This window comes from Ostrea edulis, chromosome 4 (genome assembly GCF_947568905.1).
Source record: "Ostrea edulis chromosome 4, xbOstEdul1.1, whole genome shotgun sequence".
NCBI lineage: Eukaryota > Metazoa > Mollusca > Bivalvia > Ostreida > Ostreidae > Ostrea > Ostrea edulis.
The window spans coordinates 84748483-84776147 of record NC_079167.1 but is presented as its reverse complement, the minus strand read 5'-3'; the positions used below and the strand labels follow the sequence as shown (position 1 = coordinate 84776147).

Genomic DNA, 27665 nt, shown 5'->3' with positions numbered 1-27665 from the left:
GGTAATGACTGATATAATACTGTCACGGTAATGACTGATATAATACTGTCACGGTAATGACTGATATAATACTGTCACGGTAATGACTGATATAATACTGTCACGGTAATGACTGATATAATACTGTCACGGTAATGACTGATATAATACTGTCACGGTAATGACTGATATAATACTGTCACGGTAATGGCTGATACAATACTGTCACAGTAAGGGTTGATGTAGCACAAACAGATATCTAGGGCAATGTCTTTCACTTTTTCAAATTTATACAAAATGAAGAATGGTACATACATGGGATGACAACTCTTTCTTTAAGAAATGAAGCTAATTTTGACCTATGTTATACGATATAATGTAACTTGGTGCAGTTTACGCTTTATAATGCGCGAAGCGTGTTATATGAAGCGTAAACTGCACCAAGTTACATATCATATAGCATAGGCCAAAATTAGCTTAAATCCTTATAATTTAAAGTAAAAAGACAAAACTACACTGAACAAGTCTTCATCTATACCAAAAGTGATCTAACACTCGAGAAATAGAAATCATTTGCACCGTGAAAGGATTCACTTAGCAATAGACTGACGAAGTGTCGACCGAGAAAAATGCCATCTTGATTCTTCGCATAACTGGAGCATGTACAGTGTACTTTTAATCAAATTTGAAAACAAAAGGTGGTGTTTGCAATGAACCCTGACAACAGAAGATATGTGTAGGCTACATATTTTTGTCTCATCCCCGACTACAGGGCTGTTATCTGAATAAACAGTGCATGAGTTGACCTAAACAAAATAAAGTCTTCCCATTCTCCAAAAACTCATTTGAAGAGTTTCCTTACATATTTCTGTTATACTTTCAGCCCTTATCCTGTCAATACCCTGGTACCCAAGTAAAATAAAAATAAAAGTAAAATGATCCAAACTCCAGTTTTACTGGAAATGGATTCTTGCAAATATTGTATATTTGACAAATTTTAGTTAAGGGCTGTTCCAGAAATGATCAAATGGGGGGGTCGGGCGGCAAATGATATTTTTTTGTGTGGGTGGTCGTATTTTTTCATATTTTAATTGGTCCGTGGTTGGACTGTTAAAAAAATATTTATTATGGGTAGTGGGTAGTTTCTATTGTTTTATTTTGTGCCACATGGGTGTTGAGTTTTCAGAATATTTTTATTGTCGCTCTTGTCGTGTTGGTTACAAAACGTCGGAGGGAAAATTGAAAACGTGCTTTCGAAATGCTGCTTTCGAAATCGGAAGTAACATAGAACTATTCGAGTTGTCGCTCTTTGCAGCGCATAACTTTCCATTACGGCACTCTTCAAATTAGAGGCGCGTATAGTAGGGTCCCTTTGGACGTGATGTTCTGTAGATTATTACAGTTTACAGTGCATCGATTTTGGGAATATTTTGAAACCAATAGGTATTCTGTTTTCTAATAAAAATAGGCAAACCTTAGTTGATTTATACGAGGGTACCGATGCGTTATATCTATCAGTCGGTGTGATGGTGATATAGAGGCCTCCGGGCGCGGGCTCCATTAGAAGACGAACGATTCGTGGAAAAACATATCCATACCCATTTCATAATAATAGCATCGTTTGGACTCCCAATCTTTCCAACATTCCCGCCATAGATGCCTTTCATTGTTGATGTGACATCGTTTCTTCAGAACTACTGTGATACAATGTCGCACAGGCATTACCGTGTCATTGACTAGAATGTTTGTCCCGAAAACATCGCGAGATTTGTACCGTTTTCATTTTTAAAAATATTTTTGTGGTGGGTCTGGTTAGTTTTTTTTTTTTTTTTTTGATGGGTCATTGTAAAATGAGTTTATTAATTTGATGGGTCATGGGTGCTTGGTATATACAAAAGGTGCCTCCCGACCCCCCCCCCCCCCCCATGTATTTATTTCTGGAATAGCCCTAAGGTAAAAAATTCATTTTATGTCAGAAAATAATGAAAGCAACACTCTGGTATAGTCTAAATGTAAAACGGTTTTAAATAATACGTGTAATAACATATATCTATATATGTGTGTGTTTTTACTTACATAGTTGACCGTTTCCATCATCGGGGACATCTTTGATGCTGCTATACGAGCACTGTCCAGCTGAAAAATTACATCTCACACGTTACATTTTTCTGTGAGCATAAAGTTTTATCTACTGCACTGTACAAAATTATATTGTCCTAGATATCTTTATTGTCCGTGTTTGTATGAATTACTGGTAAAAGAAGAATACAAAAACAAATATGTTTAACAACATTCAAAACTTAACTTTATTGATCGTTAACAAATATGATGCACTTGGTAAATTCTCACCAAACACTTTATAAAATTTTACACATATTTCCTTTACATCCATGGAAAGTTGCAGGGTTTGACATTCCCCCCATCTTGAGTCTATTTTGACACTCACCCTATCTTGAGTCTATTTGACACTCACCCTATATTGAGATTATTTCTATACTCACCCTATCTTGAGTCTATTTGACACTCACCCTATCTTGAGTCTATTTCTATACTCACCCTATCTTGAGTCTATTTCTATACTCACCCTATCTTGAGTCTATTTCTATACTCACACTATCTTGAGTCTATTTCTATACTCACACTTCCCTTTTGACAATGATCCTTTACCTGAGCCTCTTCCGAGTCTCTTTTGATACTCACTGTTTCTTAGGCCTATTTTGACACTCACCATCCCCCCCCCCCCCCCCCCCCCCCCCCGAGTCTATTTTGACATTCACCATTTTCCTGAGCCTATTTTGACACACACACACACACACCCGGAGTCTATTTTGATAATTACCATTTCCTGACCCTATTTTGAAATGCACCATTTCCTAAGTCTATTTTGACACTTACCCTTTCCTGAGCCTCTTCACTTCCTGTTATCCTGAGACTGAAATAGTTCATGACCTGAGGCTCCAAACCACTGACAGCCTCTAACAGAGCAGTTACCAGCACAGCAATGTGAGGCTTTAGAAGGGGTCCTGCATTCTTACTAATTTTCAACAATGTTGACAATCTACAAGAATCATTGACCTGTTATAAGTAAAGATTCATTCTCTATACAGCATATAGTTTTACTTTATTCTAAATACTTATTGTGAATAAGAATACAAATAGGAAATTTAATTTTTTAGAGGCCTACACGTATACTTGACCTGTGGTCATGATCTATTTGATATTGACCTTTGAACTTACCCAATGGCCCTGACCTCCGGGACAGGACTGTATGTGCTGATTTTTAGCAGACAAGGCAGGACTAAGCTGGTGGCTTTCTCGCCCATTTTACCATAGTTTACATCACAGATCTTTATTGACGCCTATTGGAATATATGTATCTATAAACAAGTGAACTATTGGCATGCCTGAGCTTGTGTGAATGAACAAGTGAAAAATTAGCATACTGTGGTATTTACACATTGACAATAAAAATCTATATTCTATTCATTTCTATACTCTAAACCTATTAAGCCACTCACCCGACTGAGAGATCGACATGCTACATCAGCTGCATTTCTCACCGTCTCCTGGTAAAATAATTCAGACATTGTGTGTGATAACTAGGGGTCACAATAGTGTACAATCCACTACATTGACTTGTGATAGCATTGCATGAAAATTTACACAGATTTGTCTCATGATTGTGATGACTCACACAGACTGTAAAAATGATTCCTGACAAAGAGACATCTTCATAGCATGCACAATTCATGCTAAAGTCATTTATGTGCATTTTCCTGCCATTTTCATATTCCATGGAAAAAACAAAAAATCACCAAAAATTACCCAAGATCTACCTATAAATACACAAGTATATATTACACATTTAATTCTTGTTCAACAGCTGATTTTTGTGATTTAGAAAATAGTATGGTATAATGAATTTGGCAATGAACTGAATATTGAGCATATCAATCGATAGATTGACCATGCATGTGTAATTTTATGCTTTCAATAATTACTTGTTCATTTATTGAGCACCTTAAAATGCATTCATAATATGAAAACTTATCATAGATAAACTATTCTACAATAAAACAAAAAATTCATGTAGAGGGGAAAATACTCCAGACAAAATGTGGTGGCATGGTGAAAATGACAAAGAATGGAGTGGCAATCATTCGATAGTTAACTGTACATGATTAGTAGTCAACGACAATAATACACAGTTATAGTGAACCTCTAGGCCCTGCAAAAAACAATTCGTTATAACCAAACTTTGTTATATCCAATAAGATTTTCATCATTTTCCTCTAGTGGGGGAATAAATATCACTTTGCTATAAGTGTAAATTCGTTATAAGTGTAAATTCGTTATAAGTGTGTTGATTATAAGTGTGTATTACTGTATTGTTTACAGGCGATAATTTGAGTATTAACTGTACAGGTTGACTTCAGTGATGTGATAATTTGAGTATTAACTGTACAGGTTGACTTCAGTGATGTGATAATTTGAGTATTAACTGTACAGGTTGACTTCAGTGATGTGATAATTTGAGTATTAACTGTACAGGTTGACTTCAGTGATGCAATAATTTGAGTATTAACTGTACAGGTTGACTTCAGTGATGTGATAATTTGAGTATTAACTGTACAGGTTGACTAATGTTCAGTGATGTGATAATTTGAGTATTAACTGTACAGGTTGACTTCAGTGATGTGATAATTTGAGTATTAACTGTACAGGTTGACTTCAGTGATGTGATAATTTGAGTATTAACTGTACAGGTTGACTTCAGTGATGTGATAATTTGAGTATTAACTGTACAGGTTGACTTCAGTGATGCGATAATTTGAGTATTAACTGTACAGGTTGACTTCTGTTCAGTGATGTGATAATTTGAGTATTAACTGTACAGGTTGACTTTAGTGATGCGATAATTTGAGTATTAACTGTACAGGTTGACTTCAGTGATGCGATAATTTGAGTTTTAACTGTACAAGTTGACTACTGTTCAGTGATGTGATAATTTGAGTATTATCTGTACAGGTTGACTTCTGTTCAGTGATGTGATAATTTGAGTATTAACTGTACAGGTTGACTTTAGTGATGCGATAATTTGAGTATTAACTGTACAGGTTGACTTCAGTGATGCGATAATTTGAGTATTAACTGTACAAGTTGACTACTGTTCAGTGATGTGATAATTTGAGTATTATCTGTACAGGTTGACTTCTGTTCAGTGATGTGATAATTTGAGTATTAAATGTACAGGTTGACTTTAGTGATGCGATAATTTGAGTATTAACTGTACAGGTTGACTTCAGTGATGCGATAATTTGAGTATTAACTGTACAAGTTGACTACTGTTCAGTGATGTGATAATTTGAGTATTAACTGTACAGGTTGACTTCAGTGATGCGATAATTTGAGTATTAACTGTACAGGTTGACTACTGTTCAGTGATGTGATAATTTGAGTATTATCTGTACAGGTTGACTACTGTTCAGTGATGTGATAATTTGAGTATTATCTGTACAGGTTGACTTCTGTTCAGTGATGTGATAATTTGAGTATTAACTGTACAGGTTGACTTCAGTGATGTGATAATTTGAGTATTAACTGTACAGGTTGACTTCAGTGATGTGATAATTTGAGTATTAACTGTACAGGTTGACTACTGTTCAGTGATGTGATAATTTGAGTATTAACTGTACAGGTTGACTTCAGTGATGCGATAATTTGAGTATTAACTGTACAGGTTGACTACTGTTCAGTGATTGATAATTTGAGTATTATCTGTACAGGTTGACTACTGTTCAGTGATGTGATAATTTGAGTATTAACTGTACAGGTTGACTTCAGTGATGTGATAATTTGAGTATTAACTGTACAGGTTGACTTCAGTGATGCGATAATTTGAGTATTAACTGTACAGGTTGACTACTGTTCAGTGATGTGATAATTTGAGTATTATCTGTACAGGTTGACTACTGTTCAGTGATGTGATAATTTGAGTATTATCTGTACAGGTTGACTTCTGTTCAGTGATGTGATAATTTGAGTATTAACTGTACAGGTTGACTTCAGTGATGCGATAATTTGAGTATTAACTGTACAGGTTGACTTCAGTGATGCGATAATTTGAGTATTAACTGTACAGGTTGACTTCAGTGATGCGATAATTTGAGTATTAACTGTACAGGTTGACTTCAGTGATGCGATAATTTGAGTATTAACTGTACATGATCATTAGTTGACTACTGTTCAGTGATGCGATAATTTGAGTATTAACTGTACAGGTTGACTACTGTTCAGTGATGCGATAATTTAAATATTAACTGTACATGATCACTACTTGAGTATTGTTCAGTGATACTGACCATCAACATTATTGAACTAACATCTCTAGAATAAAACATTGAATGCATCCAATTCTACAGTGTTATGTTGTAATGAGTCATCATCACATGCTAGTATAGAAATATCTTACCTTGATGTCGTCTCGGACTCTCAAACAAGTTTCCCACAATTCTGGGAGCTGCTCTACCACATCATCCAATGGCCTTCCTCGTAACAAATCATTCACGGCCAGGCAACTGAATCAAAATTAGGAGCTTAATTGCTGTTGCATATTTCATGATGCAGGACTATTTCACATTCATGAAGTTACATGTTTATAATGAGAAATCTATTTAAGAACAGAGATGGCGGGGCTGCTATAAAATATGTTATAGGGGAGTTGGTTACGGCACCAAGCTTAAAAATGGCAAAGTTCAACTACATGTAAATTTTTCGACGAATGTCCAATCACTTCCAAAAAAGACACATGAACATCTTCAATGCTTCCATAAAAACTGTACAAAGTCTGAAAAATGTCAAATAAATGCTGTAAGAGGAGATGATTACAAAAATAGGTACCGTCTATTCAAGACATGCTTTAAAAATGACAAAGTTCAACTACATGTAAATGAAAATGTCTGATCACTTTCAAAAAGACACATGCATATTTTCAATCATAACAGCTGTACACAGTTTGAGGAATGTTAAGTTAGAGGTGTAAGAGGAGTTGATTACACAAAGACGATGAAAGTAGATATCCTATTACAGGGACGCCCGACCAACCTCCCGCCATTCACCATTCTATAAGCCATATGCACATTGTGCAACTCGGCCTAAAATAATTCATTTAAATGTCGTGAATTCTCCCACTAAAGCTAATCTATGAGACAGCAAATCAAGAATACAATGATATAAGGCCTCAACCATGAGCATTTTTTTCTGCGCCATAAATCGAAGGTTTTTGTAAGGGGTGGATCTGTAGCTCTCTGATATGTCCCAATATTTTTTCAAGAGGGCTACAGTTCTGCAGCTAGCAGTGTCACACTAACCTGGACTCCCGGATCCTCCACTGCGGACTTGTTAAGTTCATCACCAAGTCTCTCAGGATTTCCTTCATGTACGTATCCACCTGGTAAGAACAAAGTTAGGAGCTGTCTGATACGTGTTCTACAGAATTTCCTGAGTGTAATTAATGAACATTTAGACAGGAATCAACCTACCGTGTTCTTGTTGTCTTTGACGAGGGCGTTCCAGATGGAGCTCATGGCCTGATGGATCTTGGGATTCGGATCAAACTGGTATCTGTACAGCTTGGGAACAATCTGAGACAGGAACGGCTGGAGTTGTTCACCGGCCTGCGCAGCTATTGTACTAAATCCAAAGGCTGCACCCTAACACAGAAAAACGTCTCACTAGACAAATGTTATCATGTTGAACCCAAAGACAGAACCCTAACACAGAAAAATGTCTCATGAAACAGCTATTGTACTAAATCCAAAGGCTGCACCCTAACACAGAAAAACGTCTCACTAAACAAATGTTATCATACTGAACCCAAAGACAGAACCCTAACACAGTCTCACTAAACAGCTGTTATCATGTTGAACCCAAAGATAGAGCCCTATCACAGAAAAATGTCTCACTAAACAGTTATTATCATGATGAACCCAAAGACAGAGCCCTAACACAGAAAAATGTCTCACTAAACAGCTGTTATCATGTTGAGCCCAAAGACAGAGCCCTAACACAGAAAAACATCTCACTAAACAGCTGTTATCACACTGAACTCAAAGACAAAACCCTAACACAGAAAAATGTCTGAATAAAGAGCTGTTATTGTACTGAACCCAAAGTCAGGAAATGTCTGATTTGTCATCATACTAAACCAAAAGGTATCACCCTAACACAAACCAACATGTGTTTAGAGAACACTATGCCCATAGTAAAGCACTACTCAATGGTGAAAAATATGACCTTGATGAATGACCTTGACCTTTTAGATCATGAAGTAAGAAGTCCTTATCTTACATATTTCAGAAGTTATCACCAAGGTTAAAGTTGTAGGCAGAAAAAGAAGCAACAGAAAGACAAACAGACAGACAATTTCAGGGACATAAAGCTACCTCATTCGGCAAACTTCAGCAGATTCCAGTACCCTACAACTAGCCTCGGATGTGTGTCATTAAGTGATATGTAGCTAAGCATAACATCTGCAATGCAGTCGTCTATTTACTCTCCTGGAAAAACTTCCGCTTTCAGAAAGTAGTGATCAAAATATGTTTTTTAAAATGAATTTATTGAGTTTTCCTTACAAAACTGCCCTCTATTTAGAGAAAAGAAAACATAATTCTGAGAGAGAAATAATTACAAACAATGAGAGCGTTATATGTTAAAATGGACTGTATATCGTGAGAGCTGTCAGTAGTTCCAGTTGATCAGTAACGTTAAACATGTTATATGTCACTATACGTACTGTGGCAGAAAACATCATACATCCGAGGTTAGATGGAATCAACCGAGGTGATCCGAGTGAAAGCTACCTGTATAATGAGCTGCCTTTATACATATCACAGGGGCAGAAGTCTAAAGTAGAAAAAATGCTGCCACCTGCTGTCAAAAATCACTTGAACTGTTTATGTGATCCTTGATCCTCCCGTCAATTCATGGCATTAGATTTGATGTGGGATTCTATTGTCCTGGTTCTCCCACTATCCTATCCTGTTGGGATCTGAGTATAAAATAGGTCCTCAGTACCATTTGCTTATCGTAAAAGACGACTAAATGGGGCGGTCCTTCAGATGAGACCGGAAAAACTGAGGTCCTGTGTCACAAAAGGTGTGGCACGATAAAGATACCTCCCTGCTCAATGGCCATAAGCGCTGAGCATAGGCCTAAATTTTGCAGCCCTTTACCGGCAATGGTGACATCTCCATATGAGTGAAAGATTCTGGAGAGGGACATTAAACTATATACAATCAATCAATCAAAGTCATTGTCCTAACAGAAATGTATTGATTCTCCTATTGTCCTAACAGAAATGTACTGGTCCTCCCACCTTTCTGGAATTCCACATGGCGTTGTGATTGGCCAAGTGCATAAATTTGTAGATGAGGTCCGGCTGATTGAGGTCATTAGCTATGGAACAGAGCTCTCTGTAGGTCGATATCCCACCCCTGAAACCAGAAACATGATTACCCATCAATGATATACAGAAACATGATTACCCATCAATGATATACAGAAACATGATTACCCATCAATGATATACAGAAACATGATTACCCATCAATGATATACAGGAACATGATTACCCATCAATGATATACAGAAACATGATTACCCATCAATGATATACAGAAACATGATTACCCATCAATGATATACAGGAACATGATTACCCATCAATGATATACAGAAACATGATTACCCATCTGGAGTTTTCCCCATGGCTCCATCATCAAACACTGCCGTGTCCCCAGTGACTTCCTTTTTGGAGCTGAAATTAACACAGCAAACACAAATTACCCATCAAGTGTGCACACGCTCGATATTCTGAGATACTACAAGTAATGAGGAGCAGATCTAGATTCTAAAATCAGGAAGGATACAGAGGAATCCAAGGACCACCACTGTCCCCTATCAGGTCCAGGAGAGAGCCCTGTGGATGTAACTTAGATGTTTTTATTCTTAAGATTATTTTAAAAAAAATGTGATAAGTAAATTGTGTAGCGATCTACATGAGCAGATCAAAGGATCCGATTTCAGTAAGATTGTACATGTACACTGCACATTCCCCCTCTTCATTACATTACAGGAACCATAACTAATCCTACAGACCATTATCCATCAATCTCTATCATACTCACAAGGTAGTGAATGCCCCTCCCCACTCCATCCAGCTGTTATTTGTCCAAAAAAATTCAAATTCTTACTTAATTTCGTCCCAAATCTCAAAATAAAACTAAATTGCAGTCAAAACTCAGACTTGGGTCCAAGATTTGATTTGAGATTTTTTTCATGAAATCAAAACTTATCCTTTAGACATTTGTCTACGAGAATGTCAATGTCCAGTTTATCTTTAGATATTTGTCTACTAGAATGTCAATGTCTGGTTTATCTTTAGTCATTTGTCTACTAGAATGTCAATGTCTGGTTTATCTTTAGACACTCGTCTACTAGAATGTCAATGTCTGGTTTATCTTTAGTCATTTGTCTACAAGAATGTCAATGTCTGGTTTATCTTTAGACACTTGTCTACAAGAATGTCAATGTCTGGTTTATCTTTAGTAATTTGTCTACTAGAATGTCAATGTCTGGTTTATCTTTAGACATTTGTCTACTAGAATGTCAATGTGTGGTTAATCTTTAGTAATTTGTCTACTAGAATGTCAATGTGTGGTTTATCTTTAGTCATTTGTCTACTAGAATGTCAATGTGTGGTTAAATTTTTAGTCATTTGTCTACTAGAATGTCAATGTGTGGTTAATCTTTAGACACTTGTCTACTAGAATGTCAATGTCTAGTTTATCTTTAGACATTTGTCTACTAGAATGTCAATGTCTGGTTTATCTTTAGTCATTTGTCTACTAGAATGTCAATGTCTGGTTTATCTTTAGTCATTTGTCTACTAGAATGTCAATGTCTGGTTTATCTTTAGACATTTGTCTACTAGAATGTCAATGTCTGGTTTATCTTAAGTAATTTGTCTACTAGAATGTCTATGTCTGGTTTATCTTTAGTCATTTGTCTATGAGAATGTCAATGTCTGGTTTATCTTTAGACATTTGTCTACTAGAATGTCAATGTGTGGTTTATCTTTAGACATTTGTCTACTAGAATGTCAATGTGTGGTTTATCTTTAGTCATTTGTCTACTAGAATGTCAATGTCTGGTTTATCTTTAGACACTTGTCTACGAGAATGTCAATGTCTGGTTTAACTTTAGTCATTTGTCTACTAGAATGTCAATGTCTGGTTTATCTTTAGACATTTGTCTACTAGAATGTCAATGTCTGGTTTATCTTTAGACATTTGTCTACGAGAATGTCAATGTCTGGTTTATCTTTAGACATTTGTCTACTAGAATGTCAATGTCTGGTTTATCTTTAGACATTTGTCTACGAGAATGTCAATCTCTGGTTTATCTTTAGACATTTGTCTACGAGAATGTCAATGTGTGGTTTATCTTTAGTCATTTGTCTACTAGAATGTCAATGTCTGGTTTATCTTTAGACATTTGTCTACTAGAATGTCAATGTCTGGTTTATCTTTAGACATTTGTCTACGAGAATGTCAATGTCTGGTTTATCTTTAGACATTTGTCTACGAGAATGTCAATGTCTGGTTTATCTTTAGACACTTGTCTACGAGAATGTCAATGTCTGGTTTACCTATATTCCCTTGTCTACTACAGTTTTCGTGCCAGTCTGATTTACATATGGTCAGTTGATGGTAGTCTAGCGAATCTTTAGTCAATTGTCTACTACAGTTTTCGAGCCAGTCTGATTTACATATGGTCAGTTGATGGTAGTCTAGCGAATCTTTAGTTAATTGTCTACTGGAGTTTTGGTGACAGTATGGTTTACCTTCTTTAGTCGGCTTTATCATAACATTCATTTAGACATATTTGATCACTGCTGACCTTTTACCGGTATTCATCATAACATTCATTTAGACATATTTTATCACTGCTGACCTTTTACCGGTATTCATCATAACATTCATTTAGACATATTTTATCACTGCTGACCTTTTACCGGTATTCATCATAACATTCATTTAGACATATTTTATCACTGCTGACCTTTTACCGGTATTCATCATAACATTCAGTTAGACATATTTTATCACTGCTGACTTTTTACCGGTGGTAAAAGTCTCCACAAGCTCAGCCACTATTCATCATAACATTCATTTAGACATATTTTATCACTGCTGACTTTTTACCGGTGGTAAAAGTCTCCACAAGCTCAGCCACTATTCATCATAACATTCATTTAGACATATTTGATCACTGCTGACCTTTTACCGGTGGTGAGAGTCTCCACAAGTTCAGCCACAAGAGAATCCTTTTGCTGTGAACTTGAAATCTCGTAGATCATTCCCAGACCTTTAGATGCAATGTCTTGTGTAACATCTACAAATATAAATGCAATACTTGTAACAAATCCATGTTGCTGTATATCTCAATGCACATTGACCAAATATTCGATACTTCTCTGATGAAATTCTTACCATCATTTTCAGACAACATGCTCATAAAGGCTGATTGAATTCGACTCAGTCTGGTTTGTATGACGGAGTGCTGTCCACATTTCTTAACCAGCGTCAGCAACCAGATACAGGCAGCCTATAACAGACGAATCATGGGATATCTCATACCACAACCCTGGCTAACATTACTGACAAGATGTTTAATTCAATCCGACATCTACATGTATAGGTTCTTATGTCTGGCTTCGGCTTCAAGGTTTTTTTAATTAAAGATTTTGATTCAGGACTTCAATAAATAGCTTTATCTAATTACTTTGATGAAGAACTTTAACATCCAAAAAAAAACAACAACAAAGAACAGTCACTTATTTTCCTTTACCAGTACTTTCACTGTTATATCTGAAGTATTTGGGATGATTAAGGGGAAATAACTCAGCCTGTTACTTGCTATTTATAGCATTAAAAAATTATTAAGGGAAATAGCTCAGTCCTCATCATACTTGATTTAAACTTGTTAAGTCGTCTATGTAAACGTACAGGTATTAAAAATGTGCACAAGTCTAGGATTATTATGAAAATGTGTAGATTTCTAAGACTACTATGAAAATGTGTAAATTTTTAAGATTATTATGAAAATGTGTAAATTTCTAAAATCATTATGAAAATGTGTAAATTTCTGTAATTATTATGAAAGCGAGTACTATATTTCTATGATTGCTATGAAAACATGAATAGAAGCAGCATCAACTTGTATACCGGTAGACATGAAGAATTTTCAAAATTCACAAATGAAATGCAACAGCTAATTAGTTGATGATGCTTTTCTGGGTTTTTACAACACCTGATATTGAAACCTACAGGTAGACAAATGTATTTACTAACACTCATTGTATACATGGTGCTCACCTGTCTAAGGTGTGGGTTGGCACTAACTATAGATTTCGTCAGGATGTGGTCCAGATACCATTCTACATCATCCTCCACTGCAGTAATGCTGCTCTGTTTACAGAAAACGGTCAATTTAGACTGAAAAATGTACACCTGACATTCATGTATAGAAAATCATTTCTTGTGTACAGCACGGACATACATATAGCTCATACAGGTGACTCTTAACAACCCAAAGTTTAAAGGATCTTCATAGAACTTCAAGAGATTGGAGGTTGAGTCAAATCCAGAAATTAAAGGTCAGATCACTATGGTTCAGATTTTATAGTAACCATGTTGGCATATTTACAACATTTTTCTTTACATATTTCAGGTTATTGACTTCATTTCAAGAAAACGGAACTTAATCTTGCTTAAATGAAAATATTTTTCAAAGTTTATTGAATATTCATTTATTTTTTTTTAATGCTAAAATAGACATACTGTACAACTACATGTACACATTCTTATACATAACGAAGTTTCACAGTCACTCACTACACGGAGCACAATCGTCACTCACGACGCGGAGCACAATCGTCACTCACGACGCGGAGCACAATCGTCACAATTTCCAGTCAAACAGTCACTGACTACGCGGAGCACAATCGTCACAATTTCTAGTCACACAGTCACTGACTACGCAGAGCACAATCGTCACTCACGACGCGGAGCACAATCCCTGAATTATTTTCTCAAAATTACTGTCTCATTGTCAAGTCAAAATAAATCGTAAATTTTGCTTATAGTCAGAATATATATAACAAAATCAAAGTACAGGTGCAGGGTTAAAACTGACCAATTCAGTAGTGAACAGTCCAAAAGGAAGCACCTGATTAACATGGCCAAGCTAGCCATAGGCATTCACCGTATCCAGGTAAGGTCCAGGCAGAAATAATTATACACTTGAGTGATGTGCATTCTCGAGATTGAGAGTGAAAAACAATGAAATGAGTCTTATGGGACCCAAATTTCACCTCAAGAGATCGAGAACTTTGAGAAAACAAAAGAATGTGAGATCAATAGTAAATTTGTTTAGTTAAATAGAAAGAAAAATCGAAACCGTAATTTCACTTCAAGAAATCAAGAACTTTGAGAGATTGAAGTTCAAGTCATCAGGAGTCACCTGTATTTCATTTCCTGTATATAGCATAAACAGTATTTTATTTCCTGTGTATAGCATGTACAGTATTTTATTTCCTATGTATAGCACGTACAGTATTTTATTTCCTGTGTATAGCACGTACAGTATCTTATTTCCTGTATATAGCACGTACAGTATCTTATTTCCTGTATATAGCACATACAGTATCTTATTTCCTGTGTATAGCACGTACAGTATTTTATTTCCTGTGTATAGCATGTACAGTATTTTATTTCCTGTATATAGCACATACAGTATTTTATTTCCTGTGTATAGCATGTACAGTATTTTATTTCCTGTGTATAGCACGTACAGTACTTTATCTCTTGTGTATAGCACGTACAGTACTTTGTTTCCTGTGTATAGCATGTACAGTATTTTATTTCCTTTGTATAGCACGTACAGTACTTTATCTCTTGTGTATAGCACATACAGTACTTTATTTCCTGTGTATAGCACGTACAGTATTTTATTTCCTTTGTATAGCACGTACAGTATTTTATTTCCTTTGTATAGCACGTACAGTATTTTATTTCCTGTGTATAGCACATACAGTATTTTATTTCCTGTGTATAGCACATACAGTACTTTATTTCCTGTGTATAGCATGTACAGTATTTTATTTCCTGTGTATAGCACGTACAGTATTTTATTAACTTTATATAGCATGAATTTCTTTCCTCGTGCATAGAATGGACTTTACTCTATGTATATAGCATAAATCTGATTTTCTGCGACTTCTTTTAGAGTATTTCAAAATACACAACTCACATTTGTAAAGAAATCTTATTTGTTATGCATATATTAAATTAATGAATCATTACTATTGTATATATTTGCCTATAAGTCAGATTTTTGGGAATTAAATTTTGGTCCAAAACTCTATAGGTAGTGTCCTAAGAAGATTAGTATTTTTCTGGATGGCGTAATATCTAGATATTTTTTCCCCAACAAATCAATTTTATATCAATACTCTTAAATTATGTATTTATCCATGTTCCAATAATATTTTGGGATATGACATCGATATTTCACTTTTTAATCTCAAGAAATTAAACAGTTACTATTTTGTTTATTTTGTCCATGTTTTTGTTGTTTTTAAAAAAAATACTAGGCTATACATTACGCCATCCAGAAAAATACTAATCTTCCTATAAGTCGGACATAGAGTTTTGATTCAAATATCGGTGCATTACTTATAATATTATTTGAAACACAGGTAAAAACATTAGAGCATTGATTTGAAATTGTCAACCGATTCTTGAAAAATGTTGGACCGACTGATAAATGGGTCAATGGCAATTCCCTCCAAAATAACCTAAAAACTATACAACCGACTTATGGGCGAGTATATATGGTAAACGATATATAGATTAATTGACAACATACTGTATGTCTACTGTTCATTCAATTTTAGCAAACTTTAAGTAGGACTTCCTTATTTTGCCGGAATCAAAACTTTTTTCCTATCTATGGATCTTGTTTCTATTGAAAAATTTGATTTCTTTTGAAGTACAAATTCAAAATCTACTAAAAAAGACAAATCCGAGCTGGAAAATTTTACATGTCGATTGATTGATTGATTGATTGAATATTGTTTAACATCCCTCGAGAATATTTCACTCATATGGAGATGTCACCATTGCTGGTGAAGGGCTGCAAAATTTAGGCCTGTGCTCGTCGCTTATGGCTTATGGCCTTTGAGCAGGGAGGGATCTTTATCGTGCCACACCTGCTGTGACACGGGACATCGGTTTTTGCGGTCTCATCCAAAGGACCGCCCCATTTAGTCGCCTTTTACAACAAGCAAGGGGTACTGAGGACCTATTCTAACCCGGATCCCCATGGGGTTTTACATGTCGATTGAACTATATACAGCGGTCATCAGTTCTACCTGATAGTCCGTCTCTGACTGGGTCCACATATCCCTGGCAGCAGGGGAGTTAACTCCCATAGCAGCAAACACTAAGGCTTCAGCTGTTGTTAAGTGGAGCTCAATCTGTTTGGGCTACATAAAAAAATATAGCATTTATATACAACCACGATAAACTGATATTACAGATAAGGTAAGACTCAACAACAACAACAACCACACACACACACAGAGCCACACATCAGCACTTTTTACTTCCAAAAATATAGTTTAAACAACATTTTCATTCAATAAATTGATGGGATTGAGCAGCAGGCTTAGCCTATATGAGCTCTCTCCTTCTAAAAATATGAATCAGTCCACATATCAAAATACCCAACTAAGACTGCTCGTCAAAGAAACAATGAAGTATAACTATTCTAAACTACCTGGAATGAATCCATCAGATTTTGTAGGACTTTCTTTCTGAATGGAAAGAGTTCATCCCCGACACACATCTGTCCAAGGGTAATGGCAGCACGTTCCTTCACCTAATGATAAATGTAGCAATACACACGATCGTATTCATCACTATTAAAAAAAATACTGACTAAAATTATGTATATTGAATACTTTATTTCATTATAAACTAAGCAATAAATCAACCTAATTAAAACCAGATCCTAGGATACGCTTACAATCGTTATAATAGGATCTGACATAACCTCATTGGGGGTCATGTCCACATGACCTTTTGCTTGTAATATTCATGAGAACTATCAGCCAGTCAGATTGTGCCATACAGACAATGATGGCTATTCAGGTGGTTCCCGGCAATTCATAAACAAATTGCAGTAATCGCTTTCCCACGAAGTTTATTGCACACTATAAAATTGTTGTTCTCACATAAGGAATTCTAAACTTTCACAATAATGCCGAATCTATTCCGTTCATACAAACAACAAAACGTACGATATAAAATACACCCAAATTAAATTAATTGTGAATTGCAATTTATGTATGAATAGGGATGGGTACGATTTGAATAGTTTTCAAGGTGGTTTTCTTAATTAACGCGAGGAATATAACGCCAGTCGACGTAAACAGTGCATTGTGACGTCGCATCTAGCTGCAGTGTGTTTTCTTTCAAACCAAACAATCGCAGCTATTTTCCTTGAATTGTGAACACTGATGATTTCAAAGCCGACGCGCTGATTGGCTGACATAAAGTTCATCTGAACATGACCCCTAATCGGGTTATGTCAAATCTACTTATGCAGAGTATACGGCGCGGATCTAAGAAGTCTGATTTTAATTAGATTGACCAGTAAATATTGAAATTTTACACGTTATGAAACTGGCAGAATAATGTGATCCATACTAGACAACTGTACTAAACTATTTCAGTTATATGGCTACATACTTTGTTGTTTTGACTAGATGTCTTGATGAGCTTTAATAACAAGTTGAGAATTGAGAGCTTGGTTACTTCCCCTTCATTATCATTTTCTTCACCAGGTGGCAGTGGTAGTGACATGTTCCTGCTGATTTCTCCCAGGGCCAGGCAGGCGCTGGACACCAAGGTCACATTCAGTTCCGTGGCAGTTTTAATGATGCCCACTGCAGGATTGAAATAAAATCAAACGACTATACACAGTACATTTATAATAATATATGCCTCAATAGACAAGTACTGAGAAATCCAACAAATTGACACTCACTCAACTGTTGATGGATCTGACCAGTGATCCGACAAAAATTGACACTCACCAAACTGTTGATGGATCTGACCAGTTATCTGACAAATTGGCACTCACCCAACTGTTTGATGGAGTCAACAACAACTGTGGTGACAGCCGAGCTCATTTCTCGTGTCTTTCCTCGTAAGTAGCGACCAATTAAGTAACCCTGGGCTAGAATTGACCCTTGTTGTACCTCAAAGTTCTGAAAAAACAGAAAGCTTTTCTGAATAGACAGATTTTGTGAACATAAGCTGTTGTGACATCACATTTTTGTGCATCAAAATTTTGGATTATTTAAAGATTTGTCCATATCATAAACTGTATACAGTAAAAGACAGCCATAACAATACACCACAGACAGTTCCAGTTCATTATAAGCACCATCTGTTATAGTATTCATTTCTTCTCTATTTCATAAACAACTGTACATTACAAAAGTAATTCACTGTGATCGTTTTTGTTGTAACCGTTTTAGAGTATCACATTACTTTATCTGACATTCTTGACAGGAAGTGTGCGAGTGTCTCTAGAACATTACTTTATCTGACATTCTTGACAGGAAGTGTGCGAGTGTCTCTAGAACATTACTTTATCTGACATTCTTGACAGGAAGTGTGCGAGTGTCTCTAGAACATTACTTTATCTGACATTCTTGACAGGAAGTGTGCGAATGTCTCTAGAACATTACTTTATCTGACATTCTTGACAGGAAGTCTGCGAGTGTCTCTAGAACATTACTTTATCTGACATTCTTGACAGGAAGTGTGCGAATGTCTCTAGAACATTACTTTATCTGACATTCTTGACAGGAAGTGTGCGAATGTCTCTAGAACATTACTTTATCTGACATTCTTGACAGGAAGTGTGCGAATGTCTCTAGAACATTACTTTATCTGACATTCTTGACAGGAAGTGTGCGAATGTCTCTAGAACATTACTTTATCTGACATTCTTGACAGGAAGTCTGCGAGTGTCTCTAGAACATTACTTTATCTGACATTCTTGACAGGAAGTGTGCGAATGTCTCTAGAACATTACTTTATCTGACATTCTTGACAGGAAGTGTGCGAATGTCTCTAGAACATTACTTTATCTGACATTCTTGACAGGAAGTGTGCGAATGTCTCTAGAACATTACTTTATCTGACATTCTTGACAGGAAGTGTGCGAGTGTCTCTAGAACATCTGCCTCCGGTTGGCAGCACGTGACAATGGACAACATCTGACCCGCATAGCTCTTCAGATCTTCCCGTGAGGAAAACACGTAACTCTACAAGAAAATGAAAGAAATCAAATCTACCTTATCTCCTATCACAATAAACTCTAGAGAGGGCCTGATTATTCAATGTCTCTAGAACAGATAAAGCATAGCCATTTAACAGTTTGTAATCGATCATTTAAATATTGCTGGAGAGAATGTGGCTAGCTAATGTCTTGGCCATAGTATATATACCTGGTAATTAAAGTTACCAGCTGTAACATACATGTAATTCCTTGTCCTTCATTCGTGTTAGAAAAGGGTTATGATATACAAAATACTGTACCTTTATCCAGTTGAGCTGGGAGACAAATCTTGTGGCTAAGAGGTCTGGAGCTACTGCCACCAGCTCCAACAGACAAAACATGGAGACAGAACCTGAAGTACATAAGATACTGTAAAACAACTTTTACTTGCGTACGAGAAAATTTTGCAAGTTTTGCGAGAACCTCATCGAAAATATTTCTCATCACGAACCAGTCCTTAAATTTCTCCAAAGGTGAATCGCTAAATAAAGTAGCTCCGAATAAAAGTTAGTTTACAGTAAACAGATTACTGGTAAATGGGAGGGGGGGTCTCATAGCCTTTTTTCTTTTTGGGAAAGATGTTTTTAAGTATAGTAAGCTTAGGTGGCCTCACATATATTCAAAAAATGGTTGCAGAATTGGTTGCAGAATTTGTGTCTGTTATAATGGCAACACGATTATTTTTCTATATCAACTGATTTACAGAAAATGCTCTAACACAACAAATTTTAATATCGTTGTCATTTATTGCTAAATATGTTTCTATAACATCATGGTCATCATGTGACAAACAACTCTGAACCAAACTTTGATCAGAAAAACATGTGTTAATGATAGTCCCAACCCAAACCCCTCAATTCAAAGCCTTGAAAAATCAATTCATGTTTATTTGGTACACATACATGTACATCCAAATATACATACATAAATACCAAGGATTAGCTTATTTCCAATGGGGTCCTTTTGATGCATGGATGTTTGCGCTAGGGGGTCATTATGTGGGAGGAAACCAGAGTACCTGTAGGAGACCCATGTGTCCGAGCGGGCAACCAACATGCCTACTCACATACCACCACTGTCGATCACGGGGGATTGAACTCGGGTCGCAGCAGTAAGGTGTTGATATTTCAGAACGGCATTGCCACCCCCCCCCCCCCCCCCCCCCATATTCAAAGTAGAATTACCTCCCACAGCACTGAGCAGTTTCTGTATGAATTGGAGATAGAGTATGACTGGGGCACTGTCACTAGCATCTATCTGGAGAAGTTGTCGAACATAAAGCGCCACCTGGGGGGAAACGTCTTGCATGGAGGAAAGGGAGTCTGTGTCACAAGAAATCCCCCCGCCATGGACTAAACATAGTCGCAGGTATAGGATCATCTAAAAATAGAAACAGAAAAGATTACAGTCATCACAAGATCATCTAAAAATAGAAACAGGAAAGACTACAGTCATCACAAGATCATCTAAAAATAGAAACAGGAAAGACTACAGTCATCACAAGATCATCTAAAAATAGAAACAGGAAAGACTACAGTCATCACAAGATCATCTAACAAGAGGCCCCAGGGCCACATCACTCACCTGAGTCACCTTGGCTCATATTTAAAGATTTTCCCTATATATTTGTATGCAAAACTTTGATCCCCCCTTGTGACCCCATCCTACCCCTGGGGGCCATGATTTTAACAAACTGAAATCTGAAATATGTCAGAAAGCTTTCATGTAAATATCAGTTTTTCAGGCTCAGTGGTTCTTGAGAAGAAGATTTTTAAAGATTTATCCTATATATTAGTATGTAAAACTTTGATCCCCTACTGTGGCCCCATCCAACCCCCGGGAGCCATGATTTGAACAAACTTGAATCTGCACTATGTCAGGAAGCTTTCATGTAAATTTCAGCTTTTCTGGCTCAGTGGTTCTTGAGAAGAAGATCCAACCCCCAGGGGCCATGATTTTAACAAACTTGAATCTGCATTATATCAGGAAGCTTTCATGTAAATTTCAGCTTTTCTGGCTCGGTGGTTCTTGAGAAGATTTTTAAAGATTTATCCTATATATTAATATGTAAAACGTTGATCCCCTATTGTGGCCTCATCCAAACCCTGGGGACCATGATTTGAACAAACTTGAATCTGCAATATGTCAGGAAGCTTTTCGTGATTATCTCCCCTTTGAAAAGGACATGGCCCTTCATTTGAACAAACTTGAAAGCCCTTCACCCAAGGATGCTTTGTGGCGAGTTTGGTTGAAATTGGCCCAGCAGTTCTTGAGAAGAAGTCGAAAATGTGAAAAGTTTACGACACCGACGACAACGGACAGATTTTGATCAGAAAAGCTCACTTGAGCCTTTGGCTCAGGAGAGCTAAAAATAGAAACAGGAAAGACTACAGTCATCACAAGAAACAACATGTCTGTCCAAATTACAGACACAAAAAATGGCAGCCAATAGTTTTAAATATTTGTTTAATATAAAGTTTACCAATTTAGAGAAACCATAGATTCTGAATTAATTTCATAAAGATCCCCATTACAGACACTTTATACACTAAACATATACACATTTTGGATATCAGAATAATGTATCTTTCAAAATTATGCATAAAGAAGTCATCTAAAATATTTTTATCTGCGAGTACAGTCCATCTCATTCTAATACAAAACTCTAAAAATATAGTATTTTAAAATACTGTGTCAGAAAAGTGTGTAATGTTTCTATAAATCCCCTCATTAGAAGCAGTAACTCTGGATTATCACTATGTTTTAATGTGTTTGTATCGAGTAATGGACTGACCTGTTCATAAGCTGCTCTGTTAATTTGTACTGTTAATGGACTGACCTGTTCATAAGCTGCTGTGTTAATTTGTACTGTTAATGGACCGACCTGTTCATAACCTGCTGTGTTTATTTGTACTGTTAATGGACCGACCTGTTCATAAGCTGCTCTGTTAATTTGTACTGTTAATGGACCGACCTGTTCATAAGCTGCGTTGTTAATTTGTACTGTTAATGGACTAACCTGTTCAAAACCTGCTGTGTTAATTTGTACTGTTAATGGACTGACCTGTTCATAAGCTGCGGTGTTGATTTGTACTGTTAATGGACTGATCTGTTCATAAGCTGCTATGTTAATTTGTACTGTTAATGGACTGACCTGTTCATAAGCTGCTGTGTTAATTTGTACTGTTAATGGACTGACCTGTTCGTAACCTGCAGTGTAAATTTGTTTTGTGTAAGGACTGACCTGTTCGTAAGCTGCCGGGTTGAATGGCAGCTTCTGGCTTCCCACCGTGTGAAGTCTTTGAGATGCAGATCTCTGCTGAGCCTACAAGTACACAATGGAAATATAGGCACACTACTATACAACAGAGGAAATGTGGACATATCACTATACAACAGAGGAAATACAGACACACTACAATACAACAGAGGAAATACAGGCACATCACTATACAACAGAGGAAATACAGACACATCACTATACAACAAAGGAAATACAGACACATCACTATACAACAGAGGAAATACAGACACATCACTATACAACAGAGGAAATACAGACATACTACTATACAACAGAGGAAATACAGACACATCACTATACAACAGAGGAAACACAGACACATCACTATACAACAGAGGAAATACAGACTCATCACTATACAACAGAGGAAATACAGGCACATCACTATACAACAGAGGAAATACAGGCACATCACTATACAACAGAGGAAATACAGACATACTACTATACAACAGAGGAAATACAGACATACTACTATACAACAGAGGAAATACAGACACATCACTATACAACAGAGGAAATACAGACACATCACCATACAACAGAGGAAATACAGACACATCACTATACAACAGAGGAAACACAGACACATCATTATACAACAGAGGAAATACAGACACATCATTATACAACAGAGGAAATACAGACATACTACTATACAACAGAGGAAATACAGACACATCACTATACAACAGAGGAAATACAGACACATCACTATACAACAGAGGAAACACAGACACATCATTATACAACAGAGGAAATACAGACACATCACTATACAACAGAGGAAAGACAGACACATCACTATACAACAGAGGAAATACAGACACATCACTATACAACAGAGGAAACACAGACACATCACTATACAACAGAGGAAACACAGACATATTCTGTATGTATATAACAGAGGAAATAAAGTTCGTATTTTTTGTGCTTCTACATCAATATGAATTCATTATATTGTATTAGAATTGCTGAATTTTATTTATTTTTCCGTTAATTATACCCCGGATTACATTTCACGATAACAACCTTTTTTTTCCACAAATCTAGCACCATTAGGCCGCCATACGCTGTATTTCTATAAATACCTGGTATCATAGTAACCTCGTTTTCAAAAGTATACTTTATGGCCTCACAATCAATCACTTGTAAATGAGTAATTACATTGACAGTTTATTTATATGAATGAAAACAAGAGGCCCAAGGGCCTAGAATCGTTCTTCTGATAAATTGTACAACCCCACCATTTCTATTCTTAGCCTCTTAGTATTCTAAATCTTTAGTTAAATCCTAAGAATTCAAAAAAAGTAGGTCAATGTGACCTACTTTTTGGTTTACACATTTTGAGAACCCAAGAAATATCAACTGACAAAGTTTGATGATTTTAAGCCAATTAGTATCTGAATATTGAAATATAGCTGTCAAATTCCAATCGTAGGTCATGGTGACCTACTTTTTGGTCAGCGAACTCCGAACATGCAAGACCCATCAACTGACAAAGTTTGATGACTGTAGGTCAAATAGTATCTGAAATATATAAATATAGCCGTCCAATTCCAAAAGTAGGTCAAGTTGACCTACTTTTTGGTCGAAACCCTTCGAACATGCAAGACCCAACAACTGACAAAGTTTGATGACTGTAGGTCAAATAGTATCTGAAATATATAAATATAGCTGTCCAATTCCAAAAGTAGGTCAAGGTGACCTACTTTTTGGTCGAAACCCTTCGAACATGCAAGACCCAACAACTGACAAAGTTTGATGACTGTAGGTCAAATAGTATCTGAAATATATAAATATAGCCGTCCAATTCCAAAAGTAGGTCAAGGTGACCTACTTTTTGGTCGAAACCCTTTGAACATGCAAGACCCATCAACTGACAAAGTTTGATGACTGTAGGTCAAATAGTATCTGAAATATATAAATATAGCCGTCCAATTCCAAAAGTAGGTCAAGGTGACCTACTTTTTGGTCGACACACTCCGTAGACTCAAGATGCATCAACTGTCAAAGTTTGATGATTGTAGGTCAATTAGTGACTGAAATATATAAATATAACTGTCAAATGCCAAAAGTAGGTCACAGTGACCTACTTTTTGGTCGATACACTCCGAAGACTCAAGATGCATCAACTGACAAAGTTTGATGATTGTAGGTCAAATAGTGTCTGAAATATAGTAATTTAGCTGTCAAATACCAAAAGTAGGTCACGGTGACCTACTTTTTGGTCGACACAAACCGAAGACTGAAGACGCATCAACTGACAAAGTTTGATGATCCTAGGTTTTACAGTGCCCAAAATATGCATCTAAAATTGAAAATGTGAAATTTGAATATCTGCAAAATTCAAAAAGTAGGTCACTGTGACCTACTTTTTTATAAATATGTTTCAAGGCCTCAAGATGCATCAACTTACAAGATTTGATGATTCTAAACCTCTCGGTATTTGAAATAACAACTTAAAATATATCTATAAATGATAAGCCATAAAATTCAGAAAGTAGGTCACGGTGACCTATTTTTCAGTTGACGCATTTCAAGGTCCCATGATCCACCAACTGACAAGTTTTGATGATCATAGGCTTCAAAGTGTCCAAGATATGCATCAAAATTAATTTTAAAATAAATACCTGCAAAATTCAAAAAGTAGGTCACCGTGACCTACTTTTGAGACAACTTGACACAAGGTCCTAAAATGCATCAACTGTCAAAATTTGATGATCCTAGTCCTTATAATGACTAAAATATCAAAGATTTAAGGAAATATAAATTTAGGTCAACTTTGAAGTGACCTTGAGACCACGCCCTTTGCCCCAGGGTAATGCCTTGTACAATTTTTAATCTACAACATATCCTCATCCTTATGTGTAAGTTTGGTGATAATCTGCACAGTGGTTCTTGAGAAGAAGATTATTTAGCAACCACTACTTTTGTTTGTATTTTCCTGATTATCTCCCCTTGTTAAAGGGTCACATCCCTCTATTTAGTATGTATGAAAGCCCTTGGGCCAATGATACCCTGTAACAAATTTGAAAAAAATTGGCCAAGGGGTTCTTGAGTTATAGCCCTTTTTCTAAAAAGTTTACGCACACTGCACACCGCACACCGCACAAATGGCCATAGCATTAGCTCTTTGAGCCTTCGGCTCAGAAGAGCTAACAACAATATATAAGGTATTTACAAAACATTAACAATCGACTGAAATCAGGCTGACAGATCTTAAAACAAATCGAAATCGTTCGGTATTGAGTATCATCGGACCCCGGCATACTATTTGAAATACTGCAATACACCAGTTTCTGAAATGTTAATGTCCAGTAATTAATTAATTATGACAGTTATATCAGGCTACATACATGTATCATGAAAATCTCTTATCTTCACGGGGTCAGATTTTCATGCCTTTGACTTCTTTAGTTGATGAGGTCCAGTCCTTTCTTTTTAATGTCCTTCAGTTTGTCTTCTCTGAGGGGGATTTAAATTCAGTGACTTTACAGCAGCTGACTTACCTGTGTGTTGATGTAGTTCATGATCTGTGAGAAATCCGGCAGGACCACGTTGTCATTCTCGATCTCATTTCCATCTTTGTCTCGTTTCTTTTCGCCGTACAGCGCCTTCCGAGCCTCAGCCTGTATATCTTCTTTACTACAGATTTAATTGTCCAATCATAGGGGATTAAATAAGTTGTCAATTTACCTTTTGACCTTGATGTATGACTTTGACCATCATCTAACACAGAGTTGACCGTCATCTAACACATAGCAATGACCGTCATTTAACACATAGCAATGACCGTCATCTAACACATAGCATTGACCGTCATCTAACACATAGCATTGACCGTCATCTGATATATACATGTAGAATTGACCGTCATCTATCACATAGCATTGACTGTCATCTAACACATAGCACTGACCATCATCTAACACACAGCATTGACCGTCATCTAACACATAGCATTGACCGTCATCTGATATATAAATATAGAATTGACCGTCATCTGATATATAAATGTAGAATTGACCTTGATTTCATTGAGAATGTGGTTGTGTTGATATGAACCACTTTAAAGTAATTTAATTCTGTAACAATGATTGTTATGCTCATGTCTCCACCTAAACTTTACATGATCTTTAAAGTACGACTCCCAAAGATGTCTGTTTAGATATCACAAACAATTGTCAAGCTCAAATATAATCATAACACATGTACACTAAATATCTAAAATAATTCAGCTCACTTTTTATGACAAGTGTTACAGTTTATATCGCTCTATAGAAGTAATTCTGGTCATTCATTTTTACTACTTTTACCACAATAAACAATGAATAAAGTTGGAATAAGAAAAATGAACACTGAATTCTTACATGTCTCCACAGGCCAACAACAGAATATAACGAGACGGGACGTGATCTGCCGGGAATACGACCTTCGCGTACTGAACAGCCATAGTCCTCGCCTGTGGCTCATCCTGAGACAAAAAAAAATCAGCCTGGTTTTACATTCACTAACTTTAACAAGGATATTAATTTTACAGCATAAAAAATTTCCCACCTTTTCTATATTCTGCACGATTAGTGCCTCCATCAGCTTACATGCTGATTGGTCAATTTCTTTATAGGCTGATGACATCAACGACAATGATTCCTGCACAGCTAATCGAGACTCAGAGTCCTCCTGTAACATCAGATTTATTATACTATAATTCCAATGTTATTTGTTACAACTGTTTTGATTGGACAAAAATAAAGCTGAACAATAGTTTACTCATCAATAAATCCGAAAACATGATGTATTCATACACACCTGAAAACAATAACGTAGTGTGGGAAACTATTCAAATTTTTGCAATTGTTAATAAAGTGAACGAATTGGAATTATAAAAATCAAA

The 27665-nt window shown here is 36.2% G+C and overlaps 1 protein-coding gene across 2 annotated transcripts in view; it reads right to left on the bottom strand.

Annotated features, from left to right (window-relative positions):
- Positions 1-27665, bottom strand: part of LOC125672296 (proteasome adapter and scaffold protein ECM29-like) — a 71617-nt gene that overhangs the window by 28120 nt on the left and 15832 nt on the right. For both annotated transcript variants that reach the window (XM_056164034.1, XM_056164033.1), the window contains 23 exons: positions 27329-27451; positions 27142-27245; positions 26281-26416; positions 22706-22786; positions 20646-20841; positions 19722-19813; positions 19316-19447; positions 18253-18379; positions 17859-18055; positions 16885-16986; positions 16478-16591; positions 13419-13511; positions 12534-12648; positions 12321-12435; positions 9728-9796; positions 9356-9473; positions 7521-7691; positions 7350-7429; positions 6452-6557; positions 3498-3545; positions 3217-3338; positions 2875-3037; positions 2056-2115 (listed from right to left, as the gene is read on the bottom strand). In XM_056164034.1, coding sequence (XP_056020009.1) covers positions 2056-2115; positions 2875-3037; positions 3217-3338; positions 3498-3545; positions 6452-6557; positions 7350-7429; positions 7521-7691; positions 9356-9473; positions 9728-9796; positions 12321-12435; positions 12534-12648; positions 13419-13511; positions 16478-16591; positions 16885-16986; positions 17859-18055; positions 18253-18379; positions 19316-19447; positions 19722-19813; positions 20646-20841; positions 22706-22786; positions 26281-26416; positions 27142-27245; positions 27329-27451 — 2664 coding nt within the window. The remainder of the gene's footprint in view (positions 1-2055; positions 2116-2874; positions 3038-3216; positions 3339-3497; positions 3546-6451; positions 6558-7349; positions 7430-7520; positions 7692-9355; positions 9474-9727; positions 9797-12320; positions 12436-12533; positions 12649-13418; positions 13512-16477; positions 16592-16884; positions 16987-17858; positions 18056-18252; positions 18380-19315; positions 19448-19721; positions 19814-20645; positions 20842-22705; positions 22787-26280; positions 26417-27141; positions 27246-27328; positions 27452-27665) is intronic.